Raw genomic sequence first — 24,046 nt, 5'->3', positions numbered from 1 at the left:
GAATCTTGGAGAGCTGCATCAAACCAGTCAAATGACTGAAGACAAAAAAAAATTATAATTTAAATATATTGGTTTATTAATAATTATTAACCTCTGATTGTAGAAAAAAATGTATGATAAATAATTATTCAATAATAAGAATAAAAAAAATATGAAAAAAAAAACAGAAATTATTGTGGAAATAAAATTTTATGTACTTTTAAAAATGTATATATGTAATTTAGTAGGAGTAAGAGGAAGTCATGTGGTGTCCACATTAGATTTTTAAAATATATGAAATCAATTTATTACAAAAGGATTGAAATTTGGATTTTTTAATTCTTGTTACCATATAGATTAAAATAATTTTGTATGGTATACAATCTCTTCTGTCGAAAATACAAGGATAAACTGCGTTTTACTATTATTATTTTGAAGAAAAAATATATAAAATGAGAAATAACGGAAACTTAATGGAGGTGGGTCAGCGTATTACATTGCTAACAGAGATTTAAATTTAGATCATTTCACAAAGTACCTGAAATAATCATAGTAATAATAATTAATATTTTATTTTATTTGTTTATTTCTTATTTATTCACGTACAAATTATTTTCTGTCAAAAGAAGGATCTGTCAACAAAATTATTAATAGCTTGATTTATTTACTACTTATTATTCAGTTAGTTTTTTAATAAAATATAATTAAGATACATTTTGCTTTGCTTGGCATCTCTGCCACCACCACCCGATTTGGTCACCCTAAAGCATACGACCAAATATCTGTGCCACAAACGGCTACTGAGCCTCGAAAGAGTTTAACGACCAGCATCCTAAATAGCTCCTAGAGCTTACATAACAACGTAAGAGGACTAAGCGCGTGGTGCCAAACACCACCGGCTTACGTGTCCCAACCGTTGACTTGTCATAAAATGGGTAGGCGCACCCCGTCAACTACTAAAAATATATATAACATCCATAAATCAAAATTATTTCGTCTAGACAACAATTCTTTGCCACGCCTAGGTCGCAGAATGCCAGCAAGTATCTGTCCACCATATTAAAGCGCTTGGAACTATATTTGAATGATGGCCAGCCATTTCTCGAGGGTAGCTTCCTACAGCAAGCGGGAAGAATTTTATATCCCTTAAACTACTGATGCCGGTTGAACAAAACAACGGCATCAAGGAACTCCCACACGGTCCGACAATGCGGCTTACGCCGCTTATGAGTGGCCAATTTTCCTCTTGACCTCTAAGTTCCAAGGTGGCCTGAGTTCTGAGATTTTAGTTCCTTTTACGAAGTAAAGAAAATATTGTGATCGCGAAAAATGTCAGATTTCAACAAAAATATCCATTTTGACCAACTCTGAATCCATTTTGACTAGTTTTGGCGTGACGTCTGTACGTATGTATCTCGCATAACTCAAAAACGATTAGCCGTAGCATGTTGATATTCTGGATTTAGTACTGTTATAAAATTTAGTTGTACACCTCCGCCTTTGATTGCAATCGAAGACACCAAAAGTGTTAAAAAAAAAGCCCAAATATAATTTCTTTTGATGAATTGTATTTTTATTATATTTTTTATCCATTATTTTTTTTAAATATTAAAAATATATCTTAAGGCCATATTAATTCTTTATTTGTGTTATGGTGAGGTGAAAATGAACTAATTATAATTTTTTTATATTTCTCGCCAATTTTAAATTAAAAGTGCTTAGTTTTAAAAAACTAAGCACTTATGTAGAAAAATTCTCATGTAGAATAATCTAAACTTAATTATTTTCCTCTAAATATAAAATTTTACTGAAACTTGTAATAACGAAAATTGTCAATGAATCCCTAGAACTAATTTTGTACATCACGTTTACTTCATTTGACTAACAATAATTTCTATCGATAGTTAATTTCTTTACCTGTTGTACCGATTGGAATATCGATTGACGTTTTTCTTAACATTTAGTTTAATGCCTAAATAGGCAGTGTTACTTCCTTGGACAAAGTAAAGGAAGTATTACAATCGCGAAAAATTTCGGTTTTCAACGGAAATATCCATTTTGACTAGTTTCGGCGTGACGTCTGTACGTATGTATCTCGTGTAACTCAAAAACGATTAGTCGTAGGATTTCGAAATTTTAGATTTAGTACTGTTTAACATCTAGTTGTGCACCTCCCCTTTTGATTGAAATCGACTGAACCAAACGTGTCCAAAAAAAGCCCAAAATCCAAAATAAATTGGATTTTGCCTTTTTCTTAACTGCGGTAATAAGACCTCATTGAGAGCTTTTCAACGATATATCATAATTTGTACTTATTTTCATTGGTTCAACAGTTATAGCCAAATAAAATTTTAATTAATGAAATATTTAGATCTTACAAGGAGAAGGCACATCGGTTCAAATCAGACTTCATCTCCTTTTTTTTATTTAAATATATTGATTTATTAATAATTATTAACCCGTGATTGTAAAAAGGATTTCCAATAATAATTTTTAAAAAAAGAAAAATATCAGAAGTTATTAATGAAATAAAATTTTATGTACTTTTCATTAAAAAAAAAAAAAATGTGTTATTTAACAGGCGTACAAGGAAGTCATGTGGTGTCCACATCTGATTTTTTAAATAAAAACTTACGCTTTAAAGGAAAATTGTAAATTTTACTTTGAGACAAAAAATAATTATCGATTACCTGATATTTCGAGACTATTCATCGATTTTTATAAAACTTTTTAGGGTTACTTCTGAATATTGATCGATGAAACTATTCAATTTTGTTATTATGGGTACGGGAGGGGTTGAGTGATAGGTTGGGGGGAGGTATATCAAAATTTTACTCAAAAAATAAAATTTTATATTTTTTTTTTTTTTTTTTTTGTCTTCAGTCATTTGACTGGTTTAATGCAGCTTTCCAAGATTCCCTATCTGGTGCTAGTCGTTTCATTTCAGTATACCCTCTACATCCTACATCCCCAACAATTTGTTTTACATACTCCAAACGTGGCCTGCCTACACAATTTTTCCCTTCTACCTGTCCTTCCAATATTAAAGCGACTATTCCAGGATGCCTTAGTATGTGGCCTATAAGTCTGTGTCTTCTTTTAACTGTATTTTTCCAAACGCTTCTTTCTTCATCTATTTGCCGCAATACCTCTTCATTTGTCACTTTATCCACCCGTCTGATTTTTAACATTCTCCTATAGCACCGCATTTCAAAAGCTTCTAATCTTTTCTTCTCAGATACTCCGATCGTCCAAGTTTCACTTCCATATAAAGCGACACTCCAAACATACACTTTCAAAAATCTTTTCCTGACATTTAAATTCATTTTTGATGTAAACAAATTATATCTCTTACTGAAGGCTCGTTTAGCTTGTGCTATTCGGCATTTTATATCGCTCCTGCTTCGTCCATCTTTAGTAATTTTACTTCCCAAATAACAAAATTCTTCAACCTCCATAATCTTTTCTCCTCCTATTTTCACATTCAGCGGTCCATCTTTATTATGAATACTACATTTCATTACTTTTGTTTTGTTCTTGTTTATTTTCACGCGATAGTTCTTGCGTAGGACTTCATCTATGCCGTTCATTGTTTCTTCTAAATCCTTTTTATTCTCGGCTAGAATTACTATATCATCAGCAAATCGTAACATCTTTATCTTTTCACCTTGTACTGTTACTCCGAATGTAAATTGTTCTTTAACATCATTAACTGCTAGTTCCATGTAAAGATTAAAAAGTAACGGAGATAGGGAACATCCTTGTCGGACTCCCTTTATATACTTTTAAATATGTGTATATGTAATTTAATCGGCCTACAAGGATGTCACGTGGTGTTCACATCAGTTTTTTTTCCTTTTAATTGTTAAAAAAAAAATTAACCCCTTTTAATTAATGAATCTGAAATTTTTTAAACTTCTTCTGAAGTTTTTTATTAATTTTTTCTTAATTAAATGTAATTTTTTAAATTAAATTAACACTTACATTTTCTATTTCAGAAAAAAATGTGTTTTTGTTAAAAAAATTTCAACCATTGTTATGGAAAATCACAATGTGTAATAAAAATTTGGTAACGTGTGAAAAACCCCATATCTGACTGTAATTGAAATCTTCCGTAACAAGATAATTAATTATAAGACATGAAAAAAAAGCTTAGTATGATTATTTTTCTTTGCGATTCCGATATAGAACTCCTTTTCCAAATATTTCAAAAACCGATGAAATGTAAAAACGTTTTATATGTGAACTATTTTTTTTTAAATTATTTTAATATATGTTTTGTCCTTAAATTGGTTTTCTACTTTCTTCAATAAAAGATATAATAATTTGCCTGTCACCAAGTAAAATGTTCACGTATTTTATTAATATTTAAAAACTGTTAAAATTGTACCGTCTAAAATGTTACTTAATAATAAGACAGAATAATTAAGCGTAAATTTATACTGTCCTACATAATTACAACGGTGGAAACTTAATTATTTTCATTACATAATTAATTATTGACCACCACTTCGTGAACGATTACGTAACTTATTCCAAATATATATATTTTACTGTTTATTTTGTATTATAATTCATTGAAACTATTTTACTATAATTTATTAAGTAATAATATAAATTTCCTGATCTAAAAACAAAAGAACAAACCTCAATTATTCGAAATATTTTATCAATACATTTTTTAATTTTCTTTATTTTCCATATAAATGAAATATTTAGATAACTTTCGTATAATAACTAATAAGATTTGTTTTTATTTGCAAATTAAATATGAAAAACTATTATAAGTTAATGATAAATACCGTATAAAAAAATACGGAGGTCAACATGAATCAACTTGTACCGGGTTCGAATCCCACTCAGATATTTTTAACACGCTACAAAATTTCTATTACGCATTCCAATGTATGAGCTTCAAATTTATGCGGTTACTTAGTTATAAAAGGTCTGATGTGAACAGTACATGACTTCCTTGTACGTCAATTAAAATTACATGTAAACATTTTTGTAAAATGAAAAGTAAATAAAATTTTATTTCATTTATAACTTCTCAATTTTTTTCTTTTATTTTATTATTATTGACTTATTATTTACCATAAGTGTTTTTCTACAATCAGAGGTTAATAATTATTAATAAGTCAATGCATTTAAAAAAAAAAAAAAAAAAAAAAAAAAAAAAAAAAAAAAATGAAGTCGGATTTAAACCGATGTGCCTTCCCCCTGTAAGATCCAAATATTTCATTAATTAAACTTTTATTTGGCTATAACTCTGTAACCGATAAAAATAAATACCACTTACGATATATCGTTAAAAAGCTCTCAATGAGAGTTTATTACTTTAGTTAAGAAAAAATCCAAATATTTTGGATTTTGGGCTTTTTTGGACACTTTTGATTCAGTCCATTACAGTCAAAAGGGGAGGTGCACAACTAGATGTTACAACAGTCCTAAATCAACAATTTAAACATCTTACAGCTTTTGAGTAATACGAGATACATACGTACGTAGGTACTGACGTCACGCCGAAACTAGTGAAAATGGATTCAGGGATGGTCAAAATGGATAATTCCTTTGAAAACCGAAATGTTTAGCGATCACAATACTTCCTTTACTTCGTACAAGGAAGTAAATATGTGCTGTAATAATAACAATAAATTTATTTTTAATTATGTAACATTACGTAGTAATAAAATACACTATTACAGAAACCATCTGTAAATATAGTCATATACAATTCCTTGAAGAGGAATTTCCATCGAATCGCCTAAAATATTACATTGGAATATTTTGTTACTCTCTCTTTTTCTGTTTAGCTCCCGGAACCACCGTAAGGTATTACTTCAGAGGATGATATGTATGAATGTAAATGAAGTGTTGTCTTGTACAGTCTCACATCAACTATTCCTGAGATGTGTGTTTAATCGAAACCCAACCACCATTCAACACCAGTATCCACGATCATATACTATTCAAATCCGTATAAAAGGTTGCCTTTAGTAGGATTTGAACCTAACTCTTGACTTCGAAATCAGCTAATTTGATGAGTTCACCACTTGACTAACCTGGTGGGTAATATTTCGATCCTGAAAATTCTCAAACATACGGTAAGCCCAGATTGATATTATTGCAATAAAATCGAAAAGACCAGTAATAATTATTAATAAATCAATATATTTAAATGAAAAAAAAGAAGATGAAATCAGATTCAAACCGATGTGCCTTCCCCTTGTAAGATCGAAATATTTTATTAATTAAAATTTTATTTGGCTATAACTCTGAAACCGATGAAAATAAGTACCACTTAAAATACGAGGGTAAATCAATTATTATCCGCAATGTAGTTATAAATTTTATTGCAATACAAATAGGAAACTCACATGTACATCATTTTTCAATATAGTCCCCTTGCATTTCAACGCACTTAATTCATCGTTGCTCAAGCTTCCTTATGCTTCATAAAAGGTTTTCGGTTGAGCTGCGAGCCAGGAATGCACCGTTTCGTCCGAAGTAAATCGACGGCATCTTTAAGTGGACCAAACAAGTGGTAGTCAGAAGGGGTAAGATCAGGACTATACGGAGGACGAGCCGGTACTTCAAAGTCGAGTTTCTGGAGCGTTTCAGCAGTGCGGGCAACAGGAAGTGGACGGGTGGGTATTGTCGTGCAACAACACAACATCTTTCACAGCTGTCCTCGGTCCTCGGCGTTTGCTTCGAATTGCAGGCTTCAGGTTGGAAGTAAGCATCTAACTGTAACGCGCATTGTTTATTGTCGTGCCCCTTTCCTCATAATGTTCCAGTACTGGGCCTTGTGAGTCCCAAAAAATCGTAAGCATCAGTTTTCCTGCGGATGATACTGTCTAAGAAGATGTCCCGTTCGTTACCGTAGCGACCAAAATGTTTTTGGCAGGTGTCCAAGCGCTTTGTTTATGGGACTGCGTGAGTTGTTTTGGGACCCGTCTTGCACAGACTTTATGAAACCCGAGTCTGTTGTGGATGATTTCGTAGGCAGAACCGTGACTAATTTGCAGACGATGTGCCGCTTTATCAATAATTACTCGTCTGTCACGTCTGTCAAGAAAACCGTGTCACGTACACGCTCAATGTTTGCCTCATTTGTGGCGGTAAACGGTCGTCCGTCCCCTTCGTCGTGCGTAATACTTGTGCGACAGTTTTTGAATTTTTTCAATCCGTTCATAGACACTCCGTTGCGGCAGCACACTGTTCCCGTACTGTATGGAAAGTCTTCGATGAATTTCAGCCCCTGATACACCTTCCGACCACAAAAAACGGATCGCTGAACGTCGCTCTTCTTTGGTACAAACAGAAAGCGGAGCAGCTGTGGTTAACGCCAGGGAAGCGATAATGGAACTAACTTAGCAGCATCAAACCTGCACAGATAAAATAACAATTAAACCTGTCGTGTTGCGTAATCTACGCAACACGACAGTACTACCAACTTAAACAAAAATATAACTAAATTGCGAATAATAATCAACTTACCCTCGTATATCGTTGAAAAGCTCTCAATAAGGGCTTATTACCGCAGTTAAGAAAAATCCCAAAATCCAATTTTTTTTGGATTTTAGACTTTTTAGGATACTTTTGGTCTATTCGATTTCAATCAAAAGGGGAGATGCAAAATCCATGTTACAACAGTTCCAAATCCAAAATTTCAAAATCCTACAGCTAATCATTTTTGAGTTATGCGAGATACATACGTACAGACGTCACGTCGAAACAGGTCAAAATAGATATTTCCGTTGAAATCCCGAAATTTTTACGATCACAATACTTCCTTACCTTTATTTGATACAAGGCAGTAAAAAATGAACTTTATTGGAATGTACGTATTTTATTAAGTTATTTAACATTATATAATATTAAGTTGATCAGATATAGGGGTGAAAGTATATTCAAAATAATTTCTAAACCGTTTTAATCTCTGTAACCACACAACATTTGTAACGGTAACCACCCGTTACTGTTACAAATATTCGGCATTGAATACTTCATAATACGTCTCGATAACTTTTACATTTTAGCCTATCAGCCCAAACAGGCCCCGTATATAACGTAATAGCCTCACACACGCCTTTATACACGTTGCTCATGGTCTTAAAGTTAAGACCCCCAATCAGGATTGACCACACGTCGAATTTCAAAGAAGTCGTCTCCGCGACACATTTGAAGATGCTTCTTAAATTGCAGTTTCTGATCAAGAAACACTCCGAGGAACTTTTGAACCTGAACGTACTTTATACGCTGGTCTGCCATCGAAATATGGAGTTACCGATTCACTGCCAAACTGCCTTTGAGGAGCATCATTGTGGTCTTTTCCGGGCTAAACGTCAACTTATGTTTATGACCCCAGAGTTCAAGTTCCCTGCAACCCTGAGCCAGTTAGATGATTCCATATTACATTAGTGTATCACTTTGGTTACGTAATTGAGAAATTCTATTTAGGAGTAGAAGGTAATAACCTGGTCTTTTCGATTTTATTGCAATAATATCAATCTGGGCTTACCGTATGTTTGAGAATTTTCAGGATCGAAATATTACCCACCAGGTTAGTCAAGTGGTGAACTCATCAAATTAGCTGATTTCGAAGTCAAGAGTTAGGTTCAAATCCTACTAAAGGCAACCTTTTATACGGATTTGAATAGTATATGATCGTGGATATTGGTGTTGAATGGTGGTTGGATTTCAATTAAACACACATCTTAGAAATGACCGAGATGAGACTGTACAAACAAGACAACACTTCATTTACATTCATACATATCATCCTCTGAAGTAATACCTTACGGTGGTTCCGGGAGCTAAACAGAAAAAGAGAGAGTAACAAAATATTCCAATGTAATATTTCAGGCGATTCGATGGAAATTCCTCTTCAAGGAATTGTATATGACCATATTTACAGATGGTTTCTGTAATAGTGTATTTTATTACTACGTAATATTACATAATTAAAAATAAATTTATTGTTATTATTACTGCACATATTTACTTCCTTGTACGAAGTAAAGGAATTAAATTCCTTTACATTTCGGTTTTCAAAGGAATTATCCATTTTGACCATCCCTGAATCCATTTTCACTAGTTTCGGCGTGACGTCAGTACCTACGTACGTATGTATCTCGTATTACTCAAAAGCTGTAGGATGTTTAAATTGTTGATTTAGGACTGTTGTAACATCTAGTTGTGCACCTCCCCTTTTGACTGTAATGGACTGAATCAAAAGTGTCCAAAAAAGCCCAAAATCCAAAATATTTGGATTTTTTCTTAACTTAAGTAATAAACACTCATTGAGACCTTTTTAACGATATATCGTAAGTGGTATTTATTTTTATCGGTTACAGAGTTATAGCCAAATAAAAGTTTAATTAATGAAATATTTGGATCTTACAGGGGGAAGGCACATCGGTTTAAATCCGACTTCATTTTTTTTTTTTTTTTTTTTTTTTTTTTTATTTAAATGCATTGACTTATTAATAATTATTAACCTCTAATAGAAAAATATGAAAAATATCAGAAGTTATTAATGAAAAAAATTTTACGTACTTTTCAATAAAAAAAAAAAAGGTGTTATTTAATAGGCGTACAAGGAAGTCATGTGGCACCACATCAGATTTTTTTTAATAAAACTTACGCCTTAACGGAAAATTGTAAATTTTACTTTGAGATAAAATAAAAATTATCAATTTACCTGATATTTCGAGACTTGATTAACCGAATTCTATAAGATGTTATACGATTACTTCTGAATGTAAATCATTGAAACCATTTAATTTTGGTTACTAAGAGTGAACGGAGTTTAGTATTAGGGGGGAGGTATATCAAAATTTTACTCAAAAAGTAGAAAATTTTTTATTTTTATGCTTACAAACTATAATTTTCCACTTAAGTTTATTTGTAAATAGTAGTCTATGGGGGGGGGGGGCGAAGCCCTCAATAGACAAAATATAGAAGGTATAAAATACTTTACCGTCTTTTTTTTTTTACATCCTATAAAATTTTAATATAATATGTGATTATTTTGTGAATTTATGTAATTTTTTTCATATAAAATTTTCAACTTAAAACAGTATTATTGAATAAATGTATTCCCATTATAAAGCAATAATCCTATTAGTTAGATTTTATAAGAAAGCTACCTACTGTAATGGATACCATGATTCGACCTTCGGAAAATTTCGACATTACTTGGCGTTTCATCCCCCAGACGCCAAAACCATCGTCAGTTCAAAAGTTTATATATATATTTATTTATTTCAATTTCTGGACACGATAACTGCCGTAATTTTCCGCCAATCACTTTCAAATTGATAGATAAAATAGAACGCCCAAATATCTCGGTCGAGTTCGTTAATGAGTAAAATCAGACCATGGGGGGAGGTGGAAATGGGAGGGCTTTTTCGAAAAAAATATATATATCGCTTTAACTTTCTTATTAAGTAAAATATCGAATTCGTATAAAGTTTTACTATTTTTTTGGATAACTTATCTAAGTAAAGATTTTTGATATCACCAACCATTGGCTCAGGGGGTGGAAAAAATGGGGTTTCAAAAAGAAGAAATCATACTTCCCTTAATAAGCAAGGTATCGAATCGGTTTAAAATGCTCGTTACTCCTCTAAGCATTACCAAAAACGTTTATCTGTAACAATTTTTGATATGACCAACCCTTACGGTAAGGGATGACCAAAACAAAAAAACAAATTTCGCTATAATTTCTTATTAACTAAAATATCGCATTTGTTTAAAGTTCCTACTATTTTTTGAATAAGGACCTAAAACTTATATACGTAAAGTTTTTTGATATCACCAACTATTGACCCAGGGGTGGAAAAAATGGGGTTTCGAAGACAAAAAAAAAGATACCTCCCTCAATAGGCGCATTATCGAATCGGTTTAAAGTGGTGGTTTACTCCTTTAAATATTAGCTAAAACTTTTGTCTATAACAATTTTTGATATGATCAACCCTTACGGTACGGGATGACCAACATTTTGCTGGAATTTTATAAAAAGATGGGGCTTGTCGTATGCTAAACATGCAACCATTGTCGTATTGATTAAATTTGATGTTTTTCTTAACTTTAAGGAGGAACATTTTTTTATCTCCTACTTAGCACCGGTGAAATCTACTTCAGTGTTCCAGCGTGCCGAAAGGGATTTTTTTTTGTTAAAGTCACTTCTGGAATGTATTTGCTATTATATTTTCTTGATCTACGTATAAAGGAAAATTTAACAAGGTTATATATTTTTTGCACTGTTCAAGATGGATCGACATGAATTGCATTTTTCATTCACGTCGATGTATTAATAAATAGTAAATTCACTTTCGTTATATGTACTTCAGAATATTTTTATTTAATACCGTTTACTTATAATTATTTACAGGTAATTAGAATTCATTTAAAATCGTTCTTTTTGCATACAATAATATTGTATAAATATAACAAAAATAAAAAATATATTTACAGTTAAAGAAGCTATGTTATGAATCGTAATTTTTATCGTTGAACTTTATAATTTAAAGATTTTTTTAACAATCAAAAATGAACTTAATAATTCTTATTTTATCTGCCTTTTTATCATCATTAGTGACAATTAAAGGACATAAACTGAATTATATAATAATAGAAGAAAATCCACGTAAGTATCTAAGAAAATATATATTTTTATAAAAAAATGTTATAAAAACAATTCGATGTATTTTTTATCATTTCATGCTGCTATTATTATTATTATGCTTTTACGGCCAACATGGGACCACTTAAGTCAATTTTAGTTGGATCTTTTCTGAGAAAAGCGTGTTATTTTACTCTTTCGAGCTGCCCAGTATTTCTTCATCCGTTCAGATCTTGCTTTCTTTTCTTCATCCGTAAACACCCTCTTCGTTGTATTTTGTCGTTTGTCTGTCTTTTGTTTAAATCTAATGCTTTTATCTTTTAGCTTTGTAATTTTTCCAGTTTTATTCTGTAGGCCGGTCAGGGAAATTCCCAATTCTTTCATATCTTCTCTAATTTCTTTGATCCATCCTACTTCTAGCTTTTGGAACCAGAGCTTTTCAATGATATTTCTTGACAGTCTTGTTTGCGGTGTCCTTATGAGATGACCGAAGAAAGAGATTCTTTTTTTCCGCATAGTATCAGTAACAGGCTCTATTTCTCGATACACCACCTCATTTGGCACAATCCACCATCGGCCTTCTTTTTGGTGTTTTTTATTGATACACGTTCTGACAATTCTCCTCTCTATTTTCACAATTTTTTCAATTCCGTTTTTCTGAGTGATTTTGAAAAGGGTCTCGCTTCTGTAGGTGACTTCTGGCTGTACTACAGTTTTATAATGTTTAAGTTTTGTTTTAGCAGAAAGGCATTTTTTGTTATATGTTGACCGAGTTAATTTTTGGGATTTAATCATTTTATTTGTCCTGTTTTGCCATGTCACTTTTTCATTTAAATTATAAGTTATTATTTCCCCTAGATATTTAAATTGTTTTACTATTTTAATTTTCTGATCGTTTACCGTAATGCGCTCTATTACCAGAGGATCTATGGCCATCAGTGCAGTTTTTTCGAAAGAGATATGAAGCCCTATCTTTTGTGCTAGGTTTTGAAGGCTCATGATTTGTGTTTTGGCTTCTTAAATATTATTTGCTAAAAGAGCGAGGTCATCTGCAAATCCTAGGCAATTTAGTGTAATGGAGTTTTTCTTAGTACCCATTTTTATATTTTTGGGATTTATTTCATACCATTTTCTCATGACAAATTCGAGGGCGCAGTTAAAAAGGAGTGGTGAGAGGCCGTCTCCTTGCCTCAATCCAGTTTTTATGTAGAAGGGTTGAGAGAGTTCACCTCTGAATTTCACTCATGCTGCTATATTAATAAATTATTATGCCGAAATTTGTGGCAGAATGGTAGCGTTTGTGCCTTACATTCGGAAGGTTCTTGGTTCAATCTCGATCAGGCTTAACATTTTTACATGATTTAAAAGTTATCTTTCTTTAATAATTTATCGGTTAGCGTATAGTTGATTTTTTTTTTTTTTTTTTTTTTGTTTGTGGGCGAAAAACGCCTGTGCGTTATCATCGCCCGGTATTTTCTTTAATAAAAAGGTAAAATAACTCTAAAATAAGAAAACTTATAAGGTTTAAAATTCATATAATAAAAATTTATTAAAATAAAAGTAAAAAAAGTGAAATAAAACTCAAAACTAATATCGCAGACGGAGTCCTTAAAATACAAAAGTTAAAATAATAGAAAAAGGAACTATATAAAACTTATCTAATTCCGATAGGGTGTGCAAAAGACTCCCTTCTCGGATAATAAAATTAAACAAATAGAACCAAAAAAAATATAAAAAAGAAAAGGAAAAAAATTATCAAAAACTATTCTAGTATAAAAATATATATGATAATATTACATTTTTTGCAGTAACCTGGAACTACGCAAAAAGAGAAACATCCGGTTCAAAATTTCGTTATCATTGTAGAAGATACCACGGATGTTTCTGGGTAGATTAAATTTACACGCATAACATATACAGTTTATGAGAATGTGGTGCACAGTCATGAGGCAGTTGCAACATGTGCATAGGGGTGCGTGTCCTCCTGACATTAGGTACTCGTGTGTGATCCTCGTATGTCCTACCCGTAATCGGCAGAGGACTACTTCCTCACGAAGAGTATTTCTGCAAGAGTAGTCCCATGGCAACAATGAATCTTTAATCCGTCGGAGTTTATTATCGACAGCAGTCGACCAGTCACTTTGCCACCTTGCTCTCAGTGATTGATAAATAAATATTATTATATATTATATAATTTAAAAAAATATATATTTACTATTATTATTATACATACTAGCCTACTAAAGGTACTTGTATGTGTGTCTGTGTGTGCGTCCAACTTAGCACCGGAATTTACCGATCACTAACGAAAAATCCCGATTCGTTAGTGCATGTCTCGTGATGGTCAGTTGTATACTTGTTATATATATATATTTTTTTTTTTGTCTTCAGTCATTTGACTGGTTTGATGCAGCTCTCCAAGATTCTCTATCTAGTGCTAGTCGTTTCATTTCAGTATACCCTCTACATCCTACATCCCTAACAATTTGTTTTACATATTCCAAACGTGGCCTGCCTACACAATTTTTCCTTCTACCTGTCCTTCCAATATTAAAGCGACTATTCCAGGATGCCTTAGTATGTGGCCTATAAGTCTGTCTCTTCTTTTAACTATATTTTTCCAAATGTTTCTTTCTTCAAAAGCTTCTAATTTTTTCTTCTCAGATACTCCGATCGTCCAAGTTTCACTTCCATATAAAGCGACACTCCAAACATATACTTTCAAAAATCTTTTCCTGACATTTAAATTAATTTTTGATGTAAACAAATTATATTTCTTACTGAAGGCTCGTTTAGCTTGTGCTATTCGGCATTTTATATCGCTCCTGCTTCGTCCATCTTTAGTAATTTTACTTCCCAAATAACAAAATTCTTCTACCTCCATAATCTTTTCTCCTCCTATTTTCACATTCAGCGGTCCATCTTTGTTATTTCTACTACATTTCATTACTTTTGTTTTGTTCTTGTTTATTTTCACGCGATAGTTTTTGCGTAGGACTTCATCTATGCCGTTCATTGTTTCTTCTAAATCCTTTTTACTCTCGGCTAGAATTACTATATCATCAGCAAATCGTAGCATCTTTATCTTTTCACCTTGTACTGTTACTCCGAATCTAAATTGTTCTTTAACATCATTAACTGCTAGTTCCATGTAAAGATTAAAGTGCAGTGTGTACGTTACTGATATGCCCATGAACGACACAGGTTTGCCAACCTTAAGGAGAGAAATTTCCCAACGGTCTTTACTTTAGAAATATCCCTCGTAACATTCGTTTTGCTCGATTTCGTATAAGCGTTTCGTACATATACATATACGAACGCCCGCGCACGTACACCACCACATTATTATTTTTTTTAATAGCGTAGATTATTTGTATATTCTAAAAAATTAATTAAATGTTTTTCATCTTTTTTATTAGCATGTTTTCGCCGGCTGGCTCCGGGACGGAAACTGATGGAACGATACATTAGAAAAACTTTGCAATGTGAATCGATACGACAGTGTGAAGAAGATTGCGCTCAGGAATGGTCATTCTATTGTGAGGGATTCAGTTTCAGGTAATACATTGTAGTCCTCTTAAACTAGTTTTATTTCTTTAAACGTATTAGTTAAAATGATAACTTAAACTAAAGCAGAAATTATAAAAAGTAATAAATATAAATATAGTTGACTTTCGATTACACGAAACTTGATAATGCGATTTTTTTTTCTTTTCCAATGAGGAAATTTGCCTTAATGGAAAACAAAAAATCGTGGATTACTCAAAAATAATATTATTTAAAACTGAGACTTTCTAAGTCGATATTTTCGGTTTTTTTGAGGGCTCATGCATTTCAATTGATTTAAATTTAAATCAAATTTAAAAATAATCCTTAATTAAAAAAAAAAATATATTTTGTTACTACAGACCATTGAAGTGCGACGGGAAGTATCTTTTTATAGTAGTTCGATTAGTAGCCTATTGATGTAGAAAATATATATACAATGACCTCCCATTAAATCCTTTTCTGAAGCAAACTATATCTAAAATAAAGAAAAATATATAAACTAATTTTATTATAGAGGATATAAATAATAAATAAACATTTTTGATAATTTGTGTATAAGAATGCTAATGATGAAGAAAGTAAAAGGAACTATCGGCAATTAAATGCTATAAACAGGAAGTGCAAACTGGGGAAAGAAGAGTGGATTAAAGAAAAGTGTTCAGAAGTGGAAAGAGAAATGAACATTGGTAAAATAGACGGAGCATACAAGAAAGTTAAGGAAACTTTTGGGGTACATAAATTAAAATCTAATAATGTGTTAAACAAAGATGGTACACCAATATATAATACGAAAGTTAAAGTCGACAGATGGGTGGAATATATTGAAGAGTTATACGGAGGAAATGAATTAGAAAATGGTTTTATAGAGGAAGAAGAGGAAGTTGAGGAGGATGAAATGGGAGAAACAATACTGAGATTTGAATTTAAGAGAGCATTAAAAGATTTAAGTGGCAGAAAGGCTCCTGGAATAGACGGAATACCTGTAGAATTACTGCGCAGTGCAGGTGAGGAAGCGATTGATAGATTATACAAACTGGTGTGTAATATTTATGAAAAAGGGGAATTTCCGTCAGACTTCAAAAAAAGTGTTATAGTTATGATACCAAAGAAAGCAGGGGCAGATAAATGTGAAGAATACAGAACAATTAGTTTAACTAGTCACGCATCAAAAATCTTAACTAGAATTTTATACAGAAGAATTGAGAGGAGAGTGGAAGAAGTGTTAGGAGAAGACCGATTTGGTTTCAGGAAAAGTATAGGGACAAGGGAAGCAATTTTAGGCCTCAGATTAATAGTAGAAGGAAGATTAAAGAAAAACAAACCGACATACTTGGCGTTTATAGACCTAGAAAAGGCTTTCGTTAACGTAGATTGGAATAAAATGTTTAGCATTTTAAAAAAATTAGGGTTCAAATACAGAGATAGAAGAACAATTGCTAACATGTACAGGAACCAAACAGCAACAATAACAATTGAAGAACATAAGAAAGAAGCCCTAATAAGAAAGGGAGTCCGACAAGGATGTTCCCTATCTCCGTTACTTTTTAATCTTTACATGGAACTAGCAGTTAATGATGTTAAAGAACAATTTAGATTCGGAGTAACAGTACAAGGTGAAAAGATAAAGATGCTACGATTTGCTGATGATATAGTAATTCTAGCCGAGAGTAAAAAGGAATTAGAAGAAACAATGAACGGCATAGATGAAGTCCTACGCAAAGAACTATCGCATGAAAATAAACAAGAACAAAACAAAAGTAATGAAATGTAGTAGAAATAACAAAGATGGACCGCTGAATGTGAAAATAGGAGGAGAAAAGATTATGGAGGTAGAAGAATTTTGTTATTTGGGAAGTAAAATTACTAAAGATGGACGAAGCAGGAGCGATATAAAATGCCGAATAGCACAAGCTAAACGAGCCTTCAGTAAGAAATATAATTTGTTTACATCAAAAATTAATTTAAATCTCAGGAAAAGATTTTTGAAAGTGTATGTTTGGAGTGTCGCTTTATATGGAAGTGAAACTTGGACGATCGGAGTATCTGAGAAGAAAAGATTAGAAGCTTTTGAAATGTGGTGCTATAGGAGAATGTTAAAAATCAGACGGGTGGATAAAGTGTCAAATGAAGAGGTATTTGCGGCAAATAGATGAAGAAAGAAGCATTTGGAAAAATATAGTTAAAAGAAGAGACAGACTTATAGGCCACATACTAAGGCATCCTGGAATAGTCGCTTTAATTTTGGAAGGACAGGTAGAAGGGAAAAATTGTGTAGGCAGGCCACGTTTGGAATATGTAAAACAAATTGTTACGGATGTAGGATGTAGAGGTTATACTGAAATGAAACGACTAGCACTAGATAGGGAATCTTGGAGAGCTGCATCAAACCAGTCAAATGACTGAAGACAAAAAAAAAGAAGATAATTTGTGACCTTAATAAAAAAATTTAACATTTGTAAGAAATACAGAGTTATCATAAAAGAATGGTGCGGTTTTGAACATGGTTTAAATTAAAACAGAATTACTTACAGTTTATGTTTTTTATTTTTCAAATTTGTCGTCTCAAACATTTTTTTACATAATTAATAAATTTCAATATGCGCGCCCTTAGTCGCTCGACAAATGTCCAAACGAAACTCAACTTCTCTCCAAACATTAGTTAACATTTCTTCGTTAACGATTGTCATCGCTTCATTAATCCTGTTTTTTTAACCGGTTTAAGTCGCGAATTTTTTGCGTATAAACAACGCTTTTGATGTACCCGCACAAGAAAAAATCGCAAGGTGTCAGGTCTGGACTCCTTGAAGGCCAAAGTACGGGTCCTTACCGGCCTATCCATCGATCTCCAAATTTTTCGTTCAAAGCTTCCGTGACCGACGCATTGAACTGCGGGGGGAACACCATCTTGTTGGAAATGAAGTCGATGAATGTTTTCGAGTTCATCCGGCTGAGGAAAGCGATAATCGATAAAAGGTCAAGATACGCAACTCCATTAATTGTTTTTTTCGGCAAAGAATAAAGACCCTATTACACGATTTTTCATCACATCACACCAAACATTAACTTTAGGCAAATCGCGTTGTTTCTCAATAATTGCGTGTGGGTTTTGAGAGGCCCGTATTCGTGAATTGTGTCTGTTAACGCATCCATTCACGTGGAATGTAGCTTCGTCTGTAAAGATTATATCGTTTAAAAATGATTCGTTTTCACTTATTCTGCCCGACATTTCAACGGCGAAATTGTAAAGTTTTACACCATCATCGGGTTTCAATTCCTGCAGTATCTGGATTTTATAAGCGTGTAATTTCAGTTTTTTACGTAAAACTTTGTGAACTGTTGATTTTGGAATACCTAATTCGACGCTTCGACGGGGGATGGACTTCCCGGGACTTCTAATTGCCGATCGTCTAATTAGTTCAACCGTTTCGTCCGGTACACTTGGTCTGCCGGTTGATTTCTGTTTCTTAACCGATTCGGTTTCTTCGAATCGTTTGAACCGACGTGTTATGTTATTTTTGTGCGGCGGATCTCTCCCGAATTCACGTCGAAACGCACGTTGAACTAAAATTAAGGATTTTAATTCAGCCATCAATAAAACACACTTTGCTTTGTATTTATCCGAGAACATAGTGACTTCCTAAACTCACCGCAACAACAATACAAGAACTGACATTGTGGTTACACCTGCTGATAAACAAACTTTTGAATTGGAAACTTTCAGTGATACCAACATAACATCTACAAATGTCCCTACAATCTTCCTATGAATTACTGAAACCGCACCATTCTTTTATGATAATCCTGAATATTTTGCTAAAATGATCCAATAAAAGATTCGGGATTTTAATTCGGCGAAAACAGCTCCACCCGTTTCCCAATTTTATCAAAAACTAATAGACCCGGCAATGCGTCGCTATTACTAGATTTGAGTATATTTATATAGATTAAATAAATTCAAATGAAAGTTTGATGAAGCATTAAAAAATTCAACATAACCGAAACTTCACAAAATTTAACTTTTCACTTTATAAAAGTCGGAAATTAAATAAATCCAATTGTCAGAACAGCACTACCTATCGGATTTAATTCAAACTACTCTCTAAACACAGTAGACAGTTCAAAATACCCCTAACTTTCTTTCTACTGGTCAGATCGAAGATTTCAATGGCTTTAAACCTTATCCGAACAACGCAGACCGTTTTACAAAAACCAGCACGTAAATCGGTCCAGCAGTTTTTAATCTATTTTTTTTTTTTTTTTTTTTGTCTTCACTCATTTGACTGGTTTGATGCAGCTCTCCAAGATTCCCTATCTAGTGCTAGTCGTTTCATTTCAGTATACCCTCTACATCCTACATCACTAACAATTTGTTTTACATATTCCAAACGTGGCCTGCCTACACAATTTTTCCCTTCTACCTGTCCTTCCAAAACTAAAGCGACTATTCCAGGATGCCTTAGTATGTGGCCTATAAGTCTGTCTCTTCTTTTAACTATATTTTTCCAAATGCTTCTTTCTTCATCTATTTGCCGCAATACCTCCTCATTTGTCACTTTATCCACCCGTCTGATTTTTAACATTCTCCTATAGCACCACATTTCAAAAGCTTCTAACCTTTTCTTCTCAGATACTCCGATTGTCCAAGTTTCACTTCCCTATAAAGCGACACTCCAAACACACACTTTCAAAAATCTTTTCCTGACATTTAAATTCATTTTTGATGTAAACAAATTATATTTCTTACTGAAGGCTCGTTTAGCTTGTGCTATTCGGCATTTTATATCGCTCCTGCTTCGTCCATCTTTAGTAATTCTACTTCCCAAATAACAAAATTCTTCTACCTCCATAATCTTTTCTCCTCCTATTTTCACATTCAGCGGTCCATCTTTGTTATTTCTACTACATTTCATTACTTTTGTTTTGTTCTTGTTTATTTTCACGCGATAGTTCTTGCGTAGGACTTCATCTATGCCGTTCATTGTTTCTTCTAAATCCTTTTTATTCTCGGCTAGAATTACTATATCATCAGCAAATCGTAGCATCTTTATCTTTTCACCTTGTACTGTTACTCCGAATCTAAATTGTTCTTTAACATCATTAACTGCTAGTTCCATGTAAAGATTAAAAAGTAACGGAGATAGAGAACATCCTTGTCGGACTCCCTTTCTTATTATGGCTTTTTTCTTATGTTCTTCAATTGCTACTGTGGCTGTTTGGTTCCTGTACATGTTAGCAACTGTTCTTCTATCTCTGTATTTGAACCCTAATTTTTTTAAAATGCTGAACATTTTATTCCAGTCTACGTTATCGAAAGCCTTTTCTAGGTGTATAAACGCCAAGTATGTTGGTTTGTTTTTCTTTAATCTTCCTTCTACTATTAATCTGAGGCCTAAAATTGCTTCCCTTGTCCCTATACTTTTCCTGAAACCAAATTGGTCTTCTCCTAACACTTCCTCCACTCTCCTCTCAATTCTTCTGTATAGAATTCTATTTAATTATAGAATTCTAGTTAAGATTCTCTTTAATCTATATCGGCAATATATACAAACATTGACTTTTATATGTATATTTATATAGAAGAATGTCTGTCTGTATATTTGTTTCGAAAATATTTTGACACCGGCGCCATCTAGCGGGTATGAAAAACTTTTTCTTTTCACGTAACTAATATATATTCTGAATCTGAGCCAAATCGGTCCGTAAATACAATTTTTCAAAATATCTCCACCCCAGCGCCACCTAGCGGATTCAAACTAATTCATAAACCTTCGCGGTCGTACGCACAACAATTCACCAAAGTTTCATCGCAATCTGATGAATGGTATACATTTTTACATCCTTGTACGAAGTAAAGGAAGTATTGTGATCACGAAAAATTTCGGTTTTCAGATTTCAACGAAAATATCCATTTTGACCATCCCTGATTCCATTTTGACTAGTTACAGCGTGACGTCTGTACGTACGTACGTATGTATCTCGTATTACAAAAAACGATTAGCCGTAGTGTGTTGAAATTTTGCGTTTATGACTGTTGTAACATCTAGTTGTTTAATCTTCCCTTTTGATTGAAATCGACTTGACCAAAAGTATCCAAAAAAAGTCGAAAATCCAAAGTTTTTTGGATTTTGGATGTTTTCTTAATTGCAGTAATAAGCCCTCATTGAGAACTTTTCAACGATATTTCATAAGTAGTACTTATTTTCATCGGTTCTAGAGTTATAGCCGAATAAAATTTTAATTAATTAAATATGTGGATGTTATAAGGGGAAGACACATCGATTCGAATTTCCTTTTTTTTAACTTTTTTTAAATTTAAATCTATTAATTTATTAATAATTAATAACTACTAATTGTAAAAAAAATTACAAAAAATAATAATTCAACAAAAATAAAAATATGAAAAAATAGCAGACGTTATTACTGAAATAAATTTTTATTTACTTTTCATTTAAAAAAAAAATGTATATGTATAATTGGGCGAACAACGAAGTCATGTAGTGTCTGTATCAGATTTTTCCTCAGTTTAATCATTTTAAAATTTATTTGTATTTTTATGATAAAATAAATTATTTTTATCGAAAAACAATAACCGAAATTAAAAAAAAAATTTTTTTTTTTTTTCATTTTGTGGCTCCCAACTAAAATGAAAGTATACGGGTAAAATAAATACCCTAAATGGTGATAATAAATTTAAAAAAAGAACTTTTTTTAATATTATTTAAAAAATACAAAAAGATAAAAACTTATTGTAAATAAACCAAATTTGAATTTTTTAGGGGGATGGACGTTTTTAATTAATTTCATTTTTCATGAAATATTGAACAGTAGAATATAACAAAAATACGATTTTTACATTTTAAATGCAATTTCTTGCGAGATGGATTTAAATTAAAATTCTTTTTTTGTTTTAATTTAATAAAATATTATTGTCACCACAATCTGTTGTAGTAGGAAGGGCCAAACATTTTTGTAGTACCTTGGAAGTCATTTGATGTAGAAAATTTAAAGCCAAATAAAATTTTAATTAATGAAATATTTTGATCTTACAAGGGGAAGGCTCATCGGTTCGAATCAGACTTCATCTCCTTTTTTTTTCAATTTAAATATATTGATTTATTAATAATTATTAACCTCTGATTGTAAAAAATATTTTACAATAAATAATAATTCAATAATAACAATAAAAAAAGAATATGAAAAAATATCAGAAGTGATTAGTGAAATAAAATTTTATGTACTTTTAAAAATGTGTATATGTAATTTAATAGGCGTAAAAGGAAGACATGCGGTGTCCACATCAGATTTTTTACTAGAATGATTCAATAAAGATTCAAGATTTTAAGTCTGTGAAACCATTATTAAGTTTCGCAGTATTATCAAATATTTAATTGATTGTTTTCCCTTGAAGGTCCTGTCTACTAAGTTTAAAGAAAATCAGTCAGCAGGGTCTAGAATAATATGACAAAATTCAGGGCAATATACATACATACGTATATATCCACAAACGTCCGTCCGGCTGACAAAATAAATTTTTAGACCGGGGAGCATTGAATATATTGTAAATAATCTGGGGAAAAAACTTTTCCAGATTATTTACAATTTATTTAAATCTATTTTTTTTTTTTTTGGTTAAATTCTTTTTAAAAATCTCCTTATAGTATAAAAGTTAAAACTTTTTTAGATTTAAGACCAATTTTTAGAATTATTTTCTTATTTTTATAATTTATATACTTTCCCGTTAAAGCTGTAATAGTTACAGCAGTATATATCGTTTTTTTTTGTCTTCAGTCACTTGACTGGTTTGTTCCAGCTCTCCAAGATTCCCTATCCAGTGCTAGTCATTTCATTTCGGTATAACCCCTACATACTACATCCCTAACAATTTGTTTTACATATTCCAAACGTGGCCTGCCTACACAATTTTTTCCTTCTACCTGTCCTTCCAATATTAAAGCGACTATTCCAGGATGCCTTAGTATGTGGCCTATAAGTCTATCTCTTCTTTTAACTATATTTTTCCAAATGCTTCTTTCTTCATCTATTTGCCGCAATACCTCTTCATTTGTTACCTTATCTACCCATCTGATTTTTAACATTCTCCTATAGCACCACATTTCAAAAGCTTCTAATCTTTTCTTCTCAGATACTCCGATCGTCCAAGTTTCACTTCCATATAAAACGACGCTCCAAACATACACTTTTAAAAATCGTTTCCTGACATTTAAATTAATTTTTGATGTAAACAAATTATATTTCTTACTGAAGGCTCGTTTAGCTTGTGCTATTCGGCATTTTACATCGCTCCTGCTTCGTCCATCTTTAGTAATTTTACTTCCCAAATAACAAAATTCTTCTACCTCCATAATATTTTCTCCTCTTATTTTCACATGCAGCGATCCATATTTGTTATTTCTACTACATTTCATTACTTTTGTTTTATTCTTGTTTATTTTTTAGCATCATTATCTTTTCACCTTGTACTGTTACTCCGAATCTAAATTGTTCTTTAACATCATTAACTGCTAGTTTCATGTAAAGATTAAAAAGTAACGGAGATAGGGAACATCCTTGTTGGACTCCCTTTCTTATTACGGCTTCTTTCTTATGTTCTTCGATTGTTACTGTTGCTGTTTGGTTCCTGTACATGTTAGCAATTGTTCTTCTATCTCTGTATTTGAACACTAATTTTTTTAAAATGCTGAACATTTTATTCCAGTCTACGTTGTCGAATGTCTTTTCTAGGTCTATAAACGCCAACTATGTCGGTTTGTTTTTCTTTAATCTTCCTTCTACTATTAATCTGAGGCCTAAAAGTGCTTCATTTGTCCCTATACTTTTCCTAAAAACAAAACCGGTCTTCTCCTAACATTTCTTCCACTCTCCTCT

General features: G+C 32.2%; 1 protein-coding gene across 6 annotated transcripts in view; it reads left to right on the top strand.

Moving 5' to 3' along the window:
• Positions 1–24,046, top strand: part of LOC142317391 (uncharacterized) — a 207,688-nt gene that overhangs the window by 98,216 nt on the left and 85,426 nt on the right. For 4 of the 6 annotated variants that reach the window (XM_075353921.1, XM_075353922.1, XM_075353920.1 and 1 more), the window contains exon 5: positions 15,031–15,169. In XM_075353921.1, the coding sequence (XP_075210036.1) occupies positions 15,031–15,169 (139 nt within the window). Of the gene's footprint in view, positions 1–11,463; positions 11,636–15,030; positions 15,170–24,046 lie in introns of all 6 variants that reach the window. The other 2 variants (XM_075353925.1, XM_075353924.1) reach the window with 1 other exon arrangement.

The sequence above is a fragment of the Lycorma delicatula genome, chromosome 1 (assembly GCF_047948215.1).
Source record: "Lycorma delicatula isolate Av1 chromosome 1, ASM4794821v1, whole genome shotgun sequence".
NCBI classification, from domain to species: Eukaryota; Metazoa; Arthropoda; class Insecta; order Hemiptera; family Fulgoridae; genus Lycorma; species Lycorma delicatula.
The sequence above is the reverse complement of the archived record's forward strand: the minus strand, read 5'-3'. Positions and strand labels throughout refer to the sequence as shown.